This window comes from Anopheles gambiae, chromosome 2, assembly GCF_943734735.2.
Source record: "Anopheles gambiae chromosome 2, idAnoGambNW_F1_1, whole genome shotgun sequence".
Lineage (NCBI taxonomy): Eukaryota > Metazoa > Arthropoda > Insecta > Diptera > Culicidae > Anopheles > Anopheles gambiae.
The window spans coordinates 39,782,841-39,802,368 of NC_064601.1; the positions used below are offsets into that span (position 1 = coordinate 39,782,841).

At 47.9% G+C, this 19,528-nt stretch overlaps 1 protein-coding gene across 1 annotated transcript; it reads right to left on the minus strand.

Annotated features, from left to right (window-relative positions):
• Nucleotides 1-260: 260 nt before the first annotated feature.
• Nucleotides 261-19,125, minus strand: LOC1274264 (elongation of very long chain fatty acids protein 7). Its single transcript, XM_313358.6, has 8 exons — nt 18,206-19,125; nt 6,350-6,530; nt 3,568-3,675; nt 3,316-3,396; nt 3,052-3,214; nt 1,822-1,958; nt 1,578-1,736; nt 261-1,487 (listed from the first exon to the last, which is right to left on the minus strand). Exons 2-8 carry the CDS (start codon nt 6,488-6,490, stop codon nt 1,284-1,286), a joined length of 993 nt encoding a protein of 330 aa, XP_313358.4. The 5' UTR covers nt 6,491-6,530; nt 18,206-19,125; the 3' UTR covers nt 261-1,283.
• Between the last annotated feature and the right edge of the window lie 403 nt (nt 19,126-19,528).

A 19,528-nucleotide genomic window follows, 5' to 3' on the forward strand; every position in this document is an offset into this window, starting at 1 on the left:
GTGTTTCACCATATAAGAAGAAGAAGTACAAGTGAAACCACGAGTGCATACCGGGTTAAAATTCCAAATGTACACATGAAGTTTCATGAGTATGGTTCATTAATGCATTGCCATCTCCTGCTCCAATTATGAAGCCAATTTCTAAATATCAATTATGTATGTTGCAAGTTGGTTCAAATTACCTCCAACATCGATTAAACATTCTTCAAACGATCACACAATTAAGACTAATTAACAGCAAGTACAGTAAAAACAAGGGGTTGAGTTTTATGACTTTTTTTTATTATCAATATTGTACAGTACCAGTTTTTTGTCGATTTTACCAATACCAGTTTTGCGAGAGCATAACGAATCGCATTGCGCTTCAATTATCGCTGATTACTTAATGATTTGTTACATACTAAGGAAAGAAATGATGTCTGTTTCGGCTATCGAGACCATCCGCTTCATTTCACCGTACCTCTGGCAACAAATTCGATTAAGCACGATCCTGTAGTGTTTGCAATCGCTTAATAATTTACAGTAGACTAAGGCAAAGATTACGAGACAGAGAGAGGCATTGGGTAATAAAAAGAAGAAGAAAAGAGGCTAGTTGCGTGTATTTTAGACCATCCACCGCTACCGAGGTGGTGGAGCCTGCTGATGAGGCATGTGCATGAGAGTGAACGAGCCTCAATAGATGTGTCCTTATCATACAGTACAAGAAATCTTTGAACATCCACCGAAACGGTGCTGGTGTGATATCGTCTAACTGGCTTACAACGCTATTTATCGCTACACTACGCTCTTGCGCTTATCACCTATCGACCTACCGACGTTGAGCTAATGTCCTAACGGCTTCCGTTTTCCTGCTAGCTCCTCACTGTGAGCCGGTCAAACGGTGGAATTGTGAAAATGTTCACACCAATCCGCTGACCCGAGTAAAAGTGTAGAAACATCCGTCCGAAAATGGGGTGGTTTGATGGGAGGGAGGAGCGAGGGGGGGGGAGGGCTAGAGGGTGATTGGGTTGAAAAATAAAGCATGTTGAATCTATTTCCTAACCCATGAGCTCCGGGAGGGGGATTTAACTGGCGAAGGAAGGAAGGAGGGTTTTAGCGGGATGCAGGGGGATGGCATGGCTCCTGTTTTTGCGGACATCTTCCGTGCGTGCGCAGAGCAGCGAAGTCATGCTGGATGCTGGAGCGCTCATAACCGATCACAGTAAAAAGGCACCGGTCTTCTTTTGTTTCTTCCATTCGGTTTTAGTTTCTACGCTTAGCACCGTCGTTCCCGTCGTGTGCATCTAATTACTACCGAACCCGACGAACGCACGGTGCCGCGTGGTCGAGTAGCTGTCCTCCATCGTTTTGTCGAGGGTCTGATAAAAGTCCGGCTTGCCGTTGCTTGCGGTGTGCGGGACCGCGTGTCCATTCGAGATGTTCTTGTTCGGCACCGACTCAAGGTTACCGTTGGTGAGTGCCATCTGTTCAGCCTTTTCCTTCTTTGCCTGGATGGAAATGGAAGATCAAGATCAAGAGACGCACGGTGAGTGACATTCAATGGTTTGCCGGAAAGCCGGAAATTAACGACCACTCACCTGTTTTCGCACGGTGTACGCCTGCTTGTAAAAGTTCGAGAACAGGAAGTAAAACATGACGGCGTGGGCACCGATGAAGTAAGCGAACGCGATCGGATAGTTGCACTCGTTCCAGATCAGCAGCTGGAAAGCGTGTCCCATCACCAAGATGAACTGAACCTGGGTAGCGAACGAACGAAGAACGAAGTATTGGCGTGATTCTTTTGCTGTTGTTTAATTAAGGTTTTCTATCACTAGCACTTACCATCTGCAGCACGGTCAGGTATTTCTTCCACCAGAGGTACTTCTGTACTTTCGGTCCCATCGCGGCCAACATGTAGTAGGTGTACATGATGATGTGCACGAAGGTGTTTAGCAGACCGAAGAAAGAACTGTGTCCACCTGGAACAAGAGATGGATGGAAGGGCGTGTAAGTGGAATGTAAGTGGTTTCACCAGAAAAAGTCGTTAATTGTTTAGTCGTTGGGCGAGACGTAGATCGATGTTTTGATATTTAACAATTATGGTTCATTTTTCATTGTGTTATACTAACAAAAAAACTAAATATTACGATCACTTGTAGGGTGCTAACGATACTGAGTCAATGGAGTCTCAACAGTCCTCCATACAAAAAAACAACCCTCAAACACCTACTCAATTACCATTAAGACAAATCTGGGATTTCTTTTCCAAAACTGGTGTGAAAATTAATTGAACACATTTAGCATTTTTCCCTCCATTTTTTTCTTGCTGCCCTCTGAAATTCCTCCACAGAGTCAGCATGATGTTGCACATGGCTGGTTGTTCAAGCGGAATAGTAATTCAATTAGCAAGTGAGCCAAACATTGACCCACTGACAGGAAAGAGGCTTACGCATCACACTGACGATGATGGTTTCATTTCATTCATTTCGTTTCGTTGACACTCAGTGGGAAGCGAAAACGTTTAAGAGAGAGAGAGATAAAAAAGAAGCGAAAACTTTGCCCTGACTACCATTAGTCACAAAAAGCCCCAAGTACGGTAGCTGAAGTGGAAACGCTGCCACCGCTGAATAGGCGCTTCTTCAGCGACACATTCAATCTTGCGCCGTGGAATGGAATGGAAGGCGTATGGCTCTGTGTGACCTATGCTCGTTAGGTGCCAACGAAACATGACATTGTCATGATAAATTTGTATTTATACAGCTACCAAAAAGGGGCCTGGGAGGTCTATTCCCATCCCTCGCATTGTGTTGATGGTTTGCTTTGCTAAATATCATTTCTTCAGCCTGCTTCTCGGTTGTGTAACGGTGGGCTGTGGCAAACACCTGTGGGCCGGTGGCTGGTGCCAGCTAATCAATAGGTCTCAGCAAGCGTGAAAAAGAAAACTCATTGCCAACGCACTGGTGCGCTGCGTCTGTTTGCAACAGGGTATTTCTGTGCGTATTTTCGGGTGGTCGATGTTGGGCAAGCGCGTCAGCATGCAAAATTAAAACTGTCTATTTATGTTGTACTAACCTGGCGTAAACTTAACTCCCCACCAGACCGACGCCGGCATGATGCCGTGATGGATGACGTGCAGGGTCGACACCTGATCGTACCGTTTGCGCATCACGAAGAAAATCGTATCGAAGAACTCGGTAAACTTGGAGAAGTAGTACCACCAGCAACCGGACGCCATCTGGAAACAGAAGGAGGAGGGAGGGGGGGGGGAATAAAAACCCGAGGAAAATAAGCCATCTGTGGGTAGGCAAAGGACACGGAACAACAAGTTTCTCTTACCCTCAGGGCCATCGGTGAGCGGGAGTAGTCAACCGGTTGACAGCGCAGACTGTAGCCGGCGAGCCAGCCGGAAACGCATGCCTGCGGGAAATGGCACGAATCAAGGATGGGTGAATTATGTTGGCGATATAGGGGAGCGCACATATGGTTGGTAAACAAAAAGTGAAAGGCACACAAAGCGTTGCCTCGTTGCCGGTGGGGTCAACGGAACTGGGCAACCTTATTGGAAACCATTGTTTTGGGGCGCCTTACCTCGTAGAACAGCCACGTACTGAAGAGCACTTGCAGGAAGTTGTACACGATCAGCACCTTGCGCAGCTCGAAGGGTTTCCTGTTTTCCATTAGCCGGGGACCTAAGACCTGGGGGACGATAGAGAGACAGAGACGCAAATCGTTAGGCAAGCCGGGAACATTGAGAAACAAGCTGGATAATTGACTGGCAAACACAATCTCCTGTTGGAAATCTGTTTCTCTCCAAAGGCAATTAAGACAAGGTTCTAGAAGACGATCCCATCGAGGGGATTCCCCACTATGGTGAGGTTAGCGAACCCTGCTGCAGGTGAACGGCTCGGCAATGCAAGTCATATGCATCCGAACGTTGGAATGCTTTGTGTTGTGGAGGCTTAAGATCAATCAGGTGGAAATGTGACGAACGGTGGTGTGGTTCAAGGACGTGGGGATCGGAAGCATTTCTTCGATGCGTAAATAAAGATCAATATATCAAGCTTACAAACTGGGCAAAGTCATGCAAAAGGAATTATGCAGAATGAATGTCGGCACAAAGGCGAGAAAATTGAGCAAAATAAAAAAAAAGCTTTTTGATGTCTGTTGTGTTTTCTTGCTTCAAATTAGATTTACTAATGTGCTTTTTGTTGTTGCTTTGGTTCCCTTTTCATTATTCGTTTTGTTCTCTTACGTATTTATCACTCGTTCCTTATGGTTTTACTCATTTTCTCGTTTTTTTTGAAGTTTGCAAGTTAGCTTAGTTTGATTCATAATTTCGGGATTAAAAATTCAATTCAATCAAAAACTAAATTCACTTTAAATTGAGCTATTTTCTACGCCAAAAAATACAGTAGTAACGGTTTACACACGTTGGATAGAAATGCTAGGCCATAATTCCGTGATTTTCATTGCTAGATCACCTTTTCCGCATTTTTGCACCCTTAATACATGTATCACGATACCTATTGCAACGCGTGTACATTGCAAACCTGACTTTCTGGGTTAATTAGAGGGAAAATTGAAACATTTACTCAAGAGACCTTCTGTGTATTTTCAGTTCAGTTTTACCCTTTATTGCAACCAGATGACGTCCGGACCGACGTAATCGCATTGGAATGAAAATTAATTCGTTTCTACCGTTACCCAATGCCAGGTGGAAGCCGGCGAAGCATACACGAAGACGGAAAGCTTTGTCCATATCCGCACGGTTCAAGATCTTAGTGAGGTGTGAAAAGATAAAATTATTTTTTGCTTTCTTGCTGCTCCAATGCACTCCCACCGGTCGACTGGGCAACACTATGTGCACTGGCCGTGGAACGGGCTGACAGTGAACTTGCACCGGGGTGCAGTTTTCCAGCGCTCAGCTGGATGGTTAGCGTGCAGCAGAAGCGGGGAGTGAGGGAGAGCGCACACAATTTTGTCACGATTCAATTTACACCACACACATACACACAGACATGCCGAGGGATGTGAGTTCAATGTCGTACCGAAAACGATACCGGTAAGCATAAAACCGTCCATCGAAGGTCAATGTGATAAACTCATCTCGGATGAAGTGGTGCAATGAATCGTACGAACACAAACATACACAAAAACAACCAGCGAGCGACCAATCCGCGTAAGATGATGTTTCTCGAAGGAAACATTCACTTGCGAGATGGTATTTTTGTAGCTGTTGTGCAAGGCCAGGCTACGGTTGTGTTATCGGTGAAGGGAGTAGGGTTCCCGATCGCGCCAAACCTTTCCCAATGCGCTCTGTGTTGATCCGTAGCCCTGGTTTTTTTTGTGGTTTGCTGGAAAAGTAAGTGCAAACAAACCGGGTCACTTCCTGCAGTGTCTGAAGGATGTTTTTTTTGCGCTGCGGACATTCCACCCGAAAGATTTGTGCGGCTTTGAATGGGAGGAATGGAATACAATCATAACCTTTGGATTGGTGATAGTGTCTGTGGCGTTCTACATATACAGTTCTTACAGGACTGTGATGGTTTCCTTTCGCAATGACATTCAAGTAGATCATACTGGAAGCATGCAATTGAATTTTAAGTTTTATTATTGAAATCAATTCCATTGGACTAAACGACAACAAACACTTTGTTTTGTGAATATATTATGTGATAATATTGTAATAAGATTTTTCAGAATGTTATGCTTCTATTGTTTAATATTGAGCAATTTAATGATCGTGATCTTTCAATGCATATTAATTTTCTTATAAAGCAAGAATAGCTCCCCCAAAGTGATTCTTCTAGTTTTGGTTATTATTTGGGGTAACAACGTTTATTGATCGACGTCTACACTTGCAAATGGCTTGGCTTATAACTGGCACTTGGTTGGTTTCACGATGATACGATAGTTAGTCCTGTCGACGAGGTGCAAGGAGTTTAATTCCTTGACAACCATGTTGTTAGATCGTAGAATTGCTATGCTGTAATACCAGCTTGAAAAATATTGGCTGTTAATTAAGCTTCTTACATGGCTACATGGCTATACATGGCTAAAGTCAAGAGACGATGCCAATATAGCATCCATGTCTCTATGTACAAGAAGCAGAAAAGCAGAAAAGGAATCTCCAATAATTAAGAAGTCTTCGTGACGGACAGTTGTGTAAAAGCAAAATATTATCAGCAATATAGAAAACAATAATGTCTGCCTTTTTAGTTGCCCCCTTGCTTTTTGTAAGCGTCAAGTATCACTGCATCACGTATTCCCCAGATTCCGCAGATTCCACCCTGCAATGTCAACGGTAACGCCGTTGACCCATCCTAGCTCGTTACGAAATTCCACAAATCATTCCCTCCACAGCGCTTACCTTAACGCAATAAGCATAGCACAGACTGATGCCGATGGTGGGAAAGGGTGAGCTCATCAGGGGCCAGTCGCGCGTCCGCGGATCGGACAGCTCGTCCATCAGGTACCGCCAGCCCTGGTGCACATTTGTGATAAGCTCCATCGTGTTTCGGTGGCTTTAACTGCTAGCTTCCGCCGTGTTACTGGAATGAGAGAAATGCAAACACAAAGAAAAAAACATCAACATAAGTCAAGAGTACAAGTGAAAGGAAAAGGTTCTAGAACAGTCGATTCAGGTGAGAAAGTATTTGTTGTCCCGGGGGCCCACTCCCTAACTCTCACTTTGTGTAAACACCGCCCGGTCTCGGACCTGCCCCGCAGCTCTGACGTCAAAAACGGTACGCGCGTAATCGTATCGCCCGGCCCGGGTAACAGAGAGGCGCAACAGACTTCCGGCATGGCGGTGCCAACCGTGAAGCGAGCTGGCCATTTCTTCTTCAACTGCAAACACTCAGCGCGTGGATTGTGGCGGAATTTAGGCCGGTGTGCAACCTTTGCACTGTTTGATAATTGTTCGCTTCGCTACGAATGCGAGACCACAAAGCAAACAGACCACAGGGAAAGTAGTTTCGGTCTTAGAGCGTTTTGCGGTAAACAAATCAATTAATGGCACACGGATCGAGAAGGTTCTGCGCGCTGTTTGTTTTGAATGTCTTCGGATCTCCGCAACTCCGCACGGAGATGCACGAAACGGAGATTTTATGATGCCATTGGGGGGGGCATGTGAACGTTAAATCAGATCCTTCAGAATCGCTTCCATCGTGGCAATAAATAGTATGATTCAACTTCGCACCATAAACGGCACCAAGAAGTCCGACTTCCGCCGACAACTATCAGTTGCGAACAGCTGTGTGCTTGATTGGTGGTTAAATTTGCTTGACTACGCTCGCACACACCTGATGTGATGCAGATCTTGAGCTTGAGCTTTGGCTTATACGATGGGTTTTAAAATTTCGCACTACCAATAAAACCCCAGTTCCTGGACGCAACTGGTTTTGTTTTTTTTTTTTACGTTTCGCCATGGCCGCCACAGAGTATTGGATGCGCGAAACAAGATCAGCTTTCGGTGAGCCGTTCGGTAGATCGAGTTGTGCGGAATTGGCATCGACCCGGTTTTGCTTGGACCGGTCTCCGTACCCAGGAAGAAAAACAGAATGAATATTTATTCCGGGTCTCCTAGGGGTGTAGAATGCTTTGCATTCGCAAACTGGGTGTCCTTCCCGAGCTGCGGAACGCAAATCGTCAACATAACAGTAACGCCAACTGTCGCGAGCTGCGCGAAAGGATGGGTTGGGGTTTCGTTTGGCTGGCTGTGGGAGACAAACTTTTCCACTGTCACTGAGTGTGTGTGCGTGTGTGAGTTGAAGGTAAGTGAAGCAATGTCGGATGGTGTTTTGTGCCTTTTTAAGTTAATTATAAACAGTGAGGTGAGAAATCGATGGTTTCGTTGGTTGAAAAGCGCTCGAAAGCGTATTCCACCATTATGATGTACGATTGCATTACAAAGGTTAGACTGATAATCTAAAAAATGGAATACATTAAAGAATCATATAGACCACAATATAGGACAAAAAATCAACACAAATTCACACGAGAGATTAAATCTGCATTGTGAGTATATGAACGACCTTCATCTTTAGAAATGCTAATATCAATTTTATCAAAGGAAGCAGACTGCGATCTGATAAAAAAACCTTTTTTTCTGTAAACAAAAAAACATAGGTAAAATCAAATATAAACTTAGCGAATGCGAGATGCGTTGAAAAATGGATCGTTTCGAGCTCCCTACACACAGTAAACTTTCAGCAGAGAAGCTTCCACAGCTGTTTACAAAACAACAAAATGCTCTATCCCTTTCTCCCGCCCAGTGTCAATAAAATAGAATAAAATAATGCACCGATGGGCACCGGAATGTTTGGGCTAATGAAACGGCACGGATTACGGCCACCAGGGTGTCCTACATCATCAACACCGTACGCGCCCGGCACATCGCAACCCACACCCCAGCAACGTTTCGTCACACCCAGCTCACCCCGCGGCATCAGGAGTACTACTTCGATCGCAAAACTAAAAGCCAGCCAGTAAACGATGCAAAGGTCAGAGCATTGAGCGAACATTTTATTAGCTCGACCTAGCTAGCCCGGCCGGGCCCAGCGCATCAGCCCGCAGGTCACCAGCCAACACCAGCACCCAGCTGTGCGGGGTTGGTGAACTTTATAGTCGGTTGGCACCGTTTGCGCTGTGCCAACCGCCCATCTAATGAGAGTGGTGGCCCGGCGTGGTCACCGTAATGGTGGCCGTATTAGTGTAGATGCACTGTTTTGTTGTTGTTGCTGCAGCTTTTTAATGTGCACCGTCCCCGTCAGCCTTCACGAAACGGTCGGTCGGTTTGTTTTATTCGGCTTCTAATCTTGTGCTGACCCCATACCCACGCGCCGTAATGGAGGATGTCCAGCCGGTGCTGGTGGCGGTTGGAGGAGACGCGGTAGATTCATTGCAAATGAATGTCTTTAGCTGTTGCCATCGGATGCGACCGACGGCAGGTGGATGAGTTCGCACAATGTAAAAGAAGGTCAGCATGCCCGGAGGGGTTCGTCGCTTGTCGCCGCTATTGCCGGGGCGGGTAGAATCTTTCGTCACTGTGCGGCACCGTTAGCGGGTGGCGCTCCGGCACTTCGGGATGTGCTCCCCGTTAGCCATGCGTAGCCGAGTCACACCGAGCGCGGATGCCGATCACGCAACCGCTTCAGGACTTGAGGTGATTAATTTGCTTAGCCATCGAGCAAAAAACAAAAAAGACAGCCAATCGACACGATGTCACAGGGCGTACGAGAACAGTTGTAATGGCGCGGTGTGTGCGAACGCGCGCGCTTTTAACATGTAAAGAGACGACACGCCGACCGACACCGACTAATGCCACTTCTAAATGTGCCACCCTGGTGACGGATGAAAACATATCGCACTTGACCGCCGGGAGGGCGGGTAGGGACCGTTTTATGGTTATGAAAATGATGCAATTTATATTCACTTGAGCGAACGGGGAAGTAGCAAGGTCGCTCATGGCAAGTGGCGTGTCCAGACGCGCCCTTTCAGCGGACGCTCCCTTATGGTAAAGAATTCCACACCGCTTCAGCTCCATCTTTCCGCACCACCACCACCACCACCACCACCACCTACCGAAAAGCGTTTGCGCAACGCGCTAGAGCGCAATTTTCCGTAACCGCGCACCGCGAGAGGTTGTTCAAACGGAAAGATCGATTAGTGCAGCGTGCGGCCACACACAGATCGACAGATAGCCTTTGCCATACCCCAACAACAACAACAACAACAACAACAACAGAAGGAAACACGAAAACTTTTAATAAGATTTGTTCATGCAAAACCGACCAATATGAAAACCCCACTCCTTCCGTCGCCCCGCAATGTTGCACCATCGTCGAGCAAAACCCTTTTCGGGACGAAAGGTAGAGTTTCATTAACTTGGTTGACCTTAGCCGACGAGGATGATGGGCAATAAAATGGAGGCCCCGATCGATGTTAGAACCGCACTAAATCGGTGAAACGATTCGTTAGTTCTGCCTGACTCACGATCGAAAACGCAATCTCTGCCCCTTGTTATTATTAAAAAGCCCCGTGTCAATATTGTGCGCGGATACTGTGTTCGAGGATTGGTCGATCGAAGGTTTTCTCCGTTGCAGTGGTTCAGTGTTTTTCGCGCCACTTCACGAGCGGTGCGATGTTCGCTTGCCGGGCAATCCGTTTGCAATCCGTTGGCAAATTCACGCACGTGTGCACATGCTTCTCGGCCCGTTTTGCGCCACGATATTGCATTCGGGCGAGGTGGTTGAGTTTGTCTGAAAATTTGGCACACTGTCATAATCGACGTCAGAGGCGCCATCAGCGCAAGAGCGACAGAAGAGCAGCGTGAATTGCGCGGATGGTGCAGTTTAATGGTTTGCTGGTTGTGGATTGTGGCCTATTGCGATCGATTACTGGCGATGCAGCGACGTGCTCCGCCAAAGCGGGTCAATGACAAATGTGGGGTAATTAAACAGCGAGCGACACCCTGCCGTGGCAGGAAAGGGAACCTTCTCGCAAGAATGTCAACCCAGTAGTTTGCAGCCCGTTCCCGTTTAGTGCATGGGAATTACCTGGCCACTCAGTGTGTGCCACTTGTTTTGCTGTTAATCAATGTGTAACGCAAATTGCGCGATCGCAAGAGGAAACTTGTACCCAGTTGCAACGATCGGTTGACATGGTGTGATGTAGGAGGTTCCCCCGATTCCCCCCCCCCCCCAAATGGAAATGGAATTAGGAGAGATAAAAAGGTGAAACTAGATGCACTGATAGCCAGCTCTCATAACAGAAAGTTAAACATTGCGGAACGATCGCATATAAATTGAGGTAAAACCAAAAACGACAAAGCTATACGATCGCCGCATAATTAAAATATAGCCCCAGCAAAACTCCTCTACACCATTGTGCAACCTTCGCTTCGGTTGTATGCAAAACGTTATCGGCAATGATTAAGTCAGACTGCCGATTACACACAACATAGTGATTAGAGCATCCGACGCGATAAGTTATGCGGAATGTCGCGAAAGCGATGGCTCCGGCTCGATCAGTGATCGATTGATCGCTGCTGCTGCTGCTACCATCAAAGGTTACATCGACGCACTGTTAGAACTGGTCCAGGGAGCAGTGGTCAGAGGAATGTGTCTTTGATTGTAATTCATTAATTTTAATCCCAGTGGAAAAATAAGCTCAAACCCACCCACCACTCGTGTTGATGAATATGCAACAGTGCGTAAGTGATATTGCTTCGTGACGCAAAAAGACGCAACCCACTCGAGTGGGCGTAAGGGTTTCCGGCTGGCACACCCCGTCTGACTCGGTAGACGGTTCTGGAACGGGTGAAAAGACAGCTGATCGGTACTGCAGGCCACAACTTCACGGGAGGTACTATTCTAGCCACAGTGCCTGTTGTCGAAAAGGCCACTGTTGACAGTCGTAGAAGTAGAACCGGCTCGGGTCCAGCGGGTTTTCCCCTTCTTCTAGAACTCTCCACCGATTGTCTAGTCGCGATCGCGATTGAATGCACTTGGTGACGTTATGAATTACCTGTTGAGGTTGCAAGCAGCACCCAAGCAAGGCAAGTGGGTGGCTCGCGGTACAGGCATCGATCAATTACCGTTAGTAAACAAGCACCAAACCCCCGGAGGTCCGGACGAGTCACCTGTCAATCTGTCGTTCGAAGATCGTTGGATGTGACGTTTTGTTTATGCCGATGGGAGGTTCTGTTGCTGCTCTTCCTCTCTCTCCAGTTCTTGTCATTTTAATAAGCAAGCCTTCCATATGGGTGCCGATCGGGAAGATAAACACACACTTTGCCAGGCTCTGAACTTAAACTTGATCTTGCCACTGCACATGAGATTGGCAGCAGCCGGGAGGCAAGATTGATGTAAGGTGTAATTAACACCGTAACACTGGGTTGGTAGTGGTACAGCGGGTGACAACGCGAAGGAAAATTCCTCCCCAGCGAGTCAGCCGAGTGACGCACAACGGAGGTAACTGTATTTTGTGCCCATTGCATTCTGTTTTCCCTCCTCTCTCTCCGTCCCTCATGGAGTTACATACCGTTGCATAATGGATTTTCAATGCTCATTGGTTATTGGTTTCAGCAGAAGAAAAGTGTCCCCCGTCCCCACAGTGAGCAAACATTATGCAGCATCTCTCTTAACCCCCATTCTTTGTTCGCTGACGCTTCGGCTTTGATGCGATCGAGCCGGGTGGATTAATTCATCAGCTGAGTGTTTACCCCGAGCGCCAGTGTTTACGTTTGCTCAAGCCGTTGGTTACACACAAAGCATCCCCAAAACGCGCTTCGGAGCAATTGCCAATGCTCAATTGAAAGTGTGAAGATTCACACCGCCTGCGGGGAGTGTTTTTCATGGCCGATGGTATTTCGGTGATTTACATGATAGTACACACACTACGACCATCGGGATATGAACATGGAAAGAGCATCACGCGTGCTCTGCTTGCTAACATTTAGCAACGATCGAAACTGTTTGTGCTTCACAACTTTGAGCGCCGAAAGCCATTGTGGGCTGTGTCCTGTGCGGTCCTCTGCGATGCCTGTCGAAGTTCTACCGGTTTGACCGAGATTTGTGCTGATTTTAGGCAAACGAACGGAGGGTCATCGTTCACGATGGTGATGATAGGCAAACATGGGCCAGTTTTTGAAGGCACCAAACGTTGGTGAAGAAACAACGAAACGCACTTTAGTCTCACGGGCACGTAGCGTCTGCGGTGGTATAGGGTCACCTGATTGGTCGGTGCCTATTTTTAAAAGTAACAACAAAGGGGGACCGTTTCCCCTGGCTGTAAGGGTGATTCTTCACGCTCCAATCTCTAATGGGCGCATTTTGTATGCTGTACAGATAGGGGCAGAGTTTGGTTTAGCGGAGCATTTAGGTCCGGCGACAGTACGAGCCGCGGCTAATCAGCGGACACTGACCATGCTTCTAATCTGCTTGTCAGGTTGAAGGTTGCTTACGGAAAGCTTTTCACGCTTTCCAGCCTAATCGTTGGAATTAATTTCAAACTATTATACCGTTTTAGAAATTCATTTACGTACAATAGCGTTACAGTCTAAAGGACGAACCTTGTATAAATCAATCGAAAACAAAGGCCATTGTCAGGTGCCTGACACGTGGCACTCTACAGCACAGGCAGGATACCATTTTTCCAAGAACTTAAAATTCTTTCCCACACCAAACTCAAAAGCGAAACCCCGGTACCGGTGCCACTCTTTGACGACATGTGCGACAAAGGACAATCACCTAGCCGTGCTGCCGCCTGCTGTCACCGGTGCGGCGTCCACAGCCGCATTTTCGGTAAATTCCTCCACGAAACAGCGTGGGTGGCAACAAACGCTCTTCAAGGCTAATCGGATCGTTTGCATGCAAGCTCGCCCGTGGCGCCAAAGGATCAAAACGTGCGCTCCCGAAATTGCGCATCAATTATTTGCCCTCAGCTATCGAGCAGGTTCACAACCACCGTCCACCCTCCTACCCCGCTTAATTTCCAGCTCGCTCCATCGATGCAAATCTACGATCTGGATCGAAGCGGCAAGCGAATTGATAACCGTCCAGGGTGCACACCAGTGGACGACCTTCGGGCGGGCAGGTTGGCCCTTTTGCACGGCGAGGCCAGGCTGTGGATGGGCATGTTGTTTACATTGGCCTCGCTCGCGCGACCCGGGCCGCGTGCGCAACCGTTACGTAGATGGCGATCGTCTGCTGCGCATGGCGACGGCGAAACGGAGACAACGAGCATGAGCAGCAGGGAACGGTATCTACATGTTTACGCTTTATGTGCGGTTTGCAGCGATATCGGACAGTGGCACAACCTTGAGCATCGCAGCAAAATCTGCAAAACTGTATCCCATCGGTCTGGTCGATGCCCAGTCTGACCTAGTGTAGAGGACCTGATCGCATGGTGGTTGAGTCTGCTGAGCCTGCTGTACCCCCAATGCCCATTACATCATGTAATAGCACAATGGAACAGACCGGCCTGGAATTGGCGGGCCAGCAAAAATGGGGCCATCGCAGGCCTACCCTACTGGTTGCAGCATCCGCGATCCACCGCATGAGGACCACATGGGGACGTTATTTGAATGTGCCGTTGTTATGCGTGTTTGCGGTGCGGAGTGCTGCGAAAGCGAAAACGGCTCGGCAGTGAAAACCGTCCGCTGGTGTGAGTGTGTGAGGAGGAAAGGCGGCATCGCGTTGGCTTCTCCACACCATCCGCGAGATGCATTATTCATTGGGACGGTCAGGTTTGCGTCTTTTGCCAAGGGATGGTGCTTTGGGCAAATGAGATGGGCAAAAGGTGGGAATGCAAATTAAAGTGAGAAGAAGTAAAGTGGGGGAATGATTATACAGCAAAAAAAGCACAGCAAACCCGTTGGCTCATAATGATCGTCACAAGCGATCGGTCGATTGATCTCTCTCCCTCTGTGTGTCTGCGAGTCCCGGGATTAGGTCATGCCACTTTGGGGTGCGGAACAGCAACCAGCACCGCCACAGACAGCACACACGAGCAAGGAAACAGGCCAAACGGTGGCCCCATTTCCAGCGTGTTGTTGAATTGGTGCGAAGCTGAACAAAAAAAAAATCTGCAAAAAATAGAGCAACTCTCGCACACAGCATGATCGTCCGCTCCAATGCTCAGGTGCAAAAGGTCAGCGAAGGTGCAATTTACTCTTTTGTTTCCTCCTTTACCACATTTTCTTGTTACCACTAGTGCGCACGTTTAATAAGTCCCGCCGAGTGACTTATTGGGCAGCATCCAGGGAGTGGGAAATGAACGACAAACAAAACACACAGCGCCGCCGGTGTATCGATCGGTATGATGTAACGATCGTTAACGCGCACAAACACGCCCAACATTGGGCGAAGGCAGGTAGAAGGATAAGATTGAACTGCACACAAACGATACGAACGAAAGGCTTTAAATCACACATTGATGCGGTTGTGTGCGTGGAGCGTTGCTCGGTAAAGTGTTGATCAACGCGATACAGCACAGTTCGAGCATTGAAGTCTTTCGTTTGTATCCGGGCAATAGATTAATGTGTCGGTTTCTTTTTCTCTCTCTCTTCCACTCGTTGTAATGTCACTTTTTAGGCATGATTGCTGGAATGACATCAACGGAACTCAATCCGTCTTCAAAGCCGCACATTATGTTCTTGACAAAAAAGACACATCGCACATTTATCAACCACTTGAAACGTCACTCGAACAGGATCTCGCCCCTTTAGTAGCATCCATTCTTGTGACGTTTTATCCCGGAGCAGAAAATAACCACTTTGGATTGGCACGGTTGTACAAAGTTTTCTTCGCACACTGTTACTTCCTAGAACGCTTTTAAGCAAACAAAACAGTCAAAGAAGTGGTCCCTTTTTGGTTGCACACTAAATGGAGTTGGCTTTTCGAAAGGTGGCAAAATCACGCGTCATTACGCACTCGTGGACCGCTCAAGAGTGATGAGCAAATTAAGCAACGCTGTTGCGCACAAAGAGCAACGGAGCTTTTTTGCCTTCATTTATTAAATGACACCTTTGCCCAACTGGTGCTTTCCGGTGACGGTGAACTGTGGCTGCTTATGCTGCCAGTCGACCACTCGACTGTCGCTAATGAGAATTAGAAGCCGCACATAATGAATTTGTTAGGAGAAGAAGTGAAAAAACTAACATGAAAGCGGTATATCCCCCCTCCCGTTGATGCCAGAGACGCTGAAAAGGAAGCACAGCTTGACGTTACATTTATCTCCGGCAACTTATTATCACTCGCGCAAGACGAACCAACCCTCCCCCGGGCAGACTGCTTTCGACCGTATCCGAATGCACAAAAAAACGGTAAACAAACATTGGGCTGTCGATGCAGCCGCCCCTCGGTTGGAGACCGTTTACGTGGAGTCGCGCGTCAGTCCGGACCTTGGCAGTACATTTTCACGACCAAACGGTAACATTCTCCTGTTCGAAACGCGTTTCGTTCCGTGCCGTTGACTGAGTTGGCCAAGTGCTTGTATCGTAATCGATGCTGCATAATTTTTCGGTTTCAGTTAACCCAATTTCGTCCAATTCTCACCCTAGCACAACCCAAAGACAAGCACTGCCCTTAACTTTAAGCAGTTGAGGGTTGAGATTTAATTCATTCCGTACAATGACCCAACGGCACGAGTATGCACGTGTGTGTGGGTGTGGCACAACTGTTCGAGTTTCTGCTGGTCATAAATGAGATTATCTCACCGCAACCGGAGACTGGGCGCTGGTGAATGGCGTGCTCGTCGCGGATGTCGAGTTAGACACCGTGGAGACACGTGGCAAGCCAGAGCCCTAGGGGCAGGTCAATCGGTACCGGTGCTTTCACTCGGCCAGTACCGTCACTAGGCCCGGAGATGGGGTGTGAAATGAATCCGTTCGTTTGCTTTTGGTTGCATTGCGGCAACGGCAGAACGCGGGAACGCGTGGCAGTAAAAGCCTCGGAAGTGACAGGTTGAGCTGGGTGGCTCGCTGTCACCAGGCGGCCGCCGTATCGATGGTTTTGCGTGTGATGTGTACAATGTGTACAGATTGTTAGCCATTAATTCACACCAATTACCTTTTGCTAACGGTGTTTCTAGAGCTAAGCCAAAGTGAACGAAAAAAGCTTACGAACAATGTCGGAAGAAAACATTTTAATAATATTTAACGATTCGCTCTTATGTAGAGAAACAATTGACACTAAAAAAACAATAGCCAAACAAACATCACACAGCTTTCTGGCCAAAAAAACACACACACTTCACGACGTGAAAAAAGACAAACGTTTCGTCTGGTTCAAAACTGTTTGCTCGACTGTGCCTTTGCTTTCCACTTTGGTCGATGCTATCGATCGGCTGATATATTTTGTTTCACCTTTCGGCTTTTTCTTCTAACACTGCTTGCCCCTTGCGAGCCATTTTTCTGCACAGTTGCACTCGTTGTTCCCAGGAGGGGTGGTACGGTGTGAAATATTTACACCGCCCGACGTGAACTGGAACGGGACGGTAACAAATGGAACGAAAGAAAAAACTGCAAACTCACGCGCAAATCACTTATTGCATCGCGATTGTGTGTGCGACGTGTTTATTGCTGCGTTTGGGTCCCCCACTGGGTGTCGTAAAAATGCGATCACCTGCGTGCCTTTGGTACCGTTTCCTCCCGGTGACCTTCAACCCGCAACCCGTGTCCCGATCGATCGCGGCTGCTCTCGTGTTGTTGATTGTACCAATTAGATCCACACGCGTTTGCGCATCCACAAATCCTTGATCACTTGTACACTTGTTTTCACTTTCTGTGTGGCAGTGTTTGCCGTGAACCTTCACGGTCATCGCAGGGCAAAGATGCTGATGGAGCATTTCAACGATCGTTCGGCAGGGCTTTTTGGAGACTTTTAATCTCACCGTACCGAGCCGCGTTGATGCAAACGGGCGGACGTATCATTTCCACGCAGTTCGTGCCACGAAGATACGTTAGGTCGCGGGAAATTAAAATAAATTAACCAAAAAGGCACGATGACGCATGTTGGGCTCGGCGAGAAACCGCACCCGTGACGGTATCGGTTGACGAGGTGAACGCTGGTGAACGATCATCGCTGCTGGGATGAAAGCATCAGGCCAAGTGTGATGGCCGCACTCTACACCGAGCGCAGTGGACGCCGTGCCAATCCCGAACGGTGTCCGGGGGTAGTCAGATTTTGACCGAATTTCGCTTATGTAAGACCACACCGTAAGACCCGGGCCGTTTGAATGGGATCGCTGCGTAACGATCGGCTGGCGAGGTTAGTTTTTGCCGCGTGTTGCCGGAACACCACGGCTGTGTCGGTTGGACCCGGGGCTGTGGTAAAGCATCCCACCGGTCTCCGAACGCGGGACATTCCGTGACGTGAAACCGGTTGGAGCTAGGTGAACTAAACACACCTTCGGTATTTTTTTTGTTTTATTTGCTCCGCGACGTTTTGGTCACTGCCGATCATTCACGAACTTGGGAGACGACACTTAAATTCAAAAATCGATTTTTAACCCAACAAACGTGCACAAAAACAATACTAGTAGCTTCTTTAATGTTAACAGATATACAAAAATGATATTTTGAATGAGGATCGAAATAAAAAAAAATCCCAAAAAAAAACAGAAAAGGAAAGCAAAACATACCAATCACCCCGTTACTTCACATTTATAACGCATAAGCACGTAGGCTAATGTGGTGGGGTCCTAGAAAAGTGGGACTTACCTTTCTAATAAATTACTGGCACTGAACAGAGCGCCACAGTCTCCCTCGAGCGGGCGTCGAGCGAAAAAGTGCAGCCACTGGCGGTGGTGCAGGAAGAAGAAGAGTAAAACCAAATTTTTTTGGGGAAAAACAAATCCCTTTCTGCCGACACTTGCCACACTTCGCCAAACGATGCTGACCGGTCGGAGACACAGACGCTGTCAAATCGGCCCCGTTTTCTGTATTAACGCACAGGTATCCAGTCTTCACACACACACACACAGACACACACACACACACCGCTGTGTGTTCCGCTTAGTTTGGTTAAAATCCGCTAGCCACCACTAAGTTTATTCACCAGCCCGGCGGATGGGGAAGTCCGGCGGCGTTCGCGACACGTAATGCTGATGCAGCAGACAAAAGCACTGGCAAACCGTCCTCGATGCCCTAGCACGGGGTGGGCACGGTGATTTTGATGGGAATGGTTGTGATGTGGTATGAAAAGCAGTCCGAAAATGTGAACCTCACTGACCGAACTACACTGGAGCAACGAAATGTCGGGATTCAACAGAAGTCCTTGCAGTGTTATCCTGCTTGCCCACTACACTCACTTATGATAGAATTGCTTGAACACACCGTCGGACACAGACACATAGACACAGATGCACATTAATTCAGTTACACGAGCCCTCACTAGCACATCCGTACACACACACATGTAGAAAGGCCCAATTGCATGGGACCATACGCCAATATCCTGGAGGCCGAGCACCTTTTCGCCCTGCGGTCCGGTGCGTCCGTCGTGAGGCACAAGCGACTGGTACGAGCGAAATGAGTTTTCGGCGATCGCGACATCGTTGTTTTATATATCGACCCCACTCCTCGCGATCGGACCGCTCCACACCGCGGCAACGGGACGCGTTCCGCCTGCTGCTTTCCCACCACCCAATCGTCGTGAGATTGGCGCTCGTGGCGTCGGCAGCAACAACGAACAAGCGAGTCGCGATCGTACAAGAGGGTGTGTGTGTGTGTGTGGATCGAACCGAGATGGATACTAGGCGCTTCCATAGCGAATCACTGGACGCATTGTGGAATCGGCAAACCTCCCCTTTACTACTACACCAGGTATTAGTACTACCACCAGCGCACAGAGTAGCCTCATTTTGTTCTGTTTTGTCCGCTCTAGGAGGGCGTTTGGGTGGCAAGATACGACACGATCGGGAGCTACACAAAGCGAAAAGCCGGTTCCGAACCTAGGGGAACACACTACGCACTGCTCTTGACAAACCTTGTTTTTGTGCAAAAGGCGAATTTTCGTTCTGTAGTGTCTTGGCTCAGGGACGG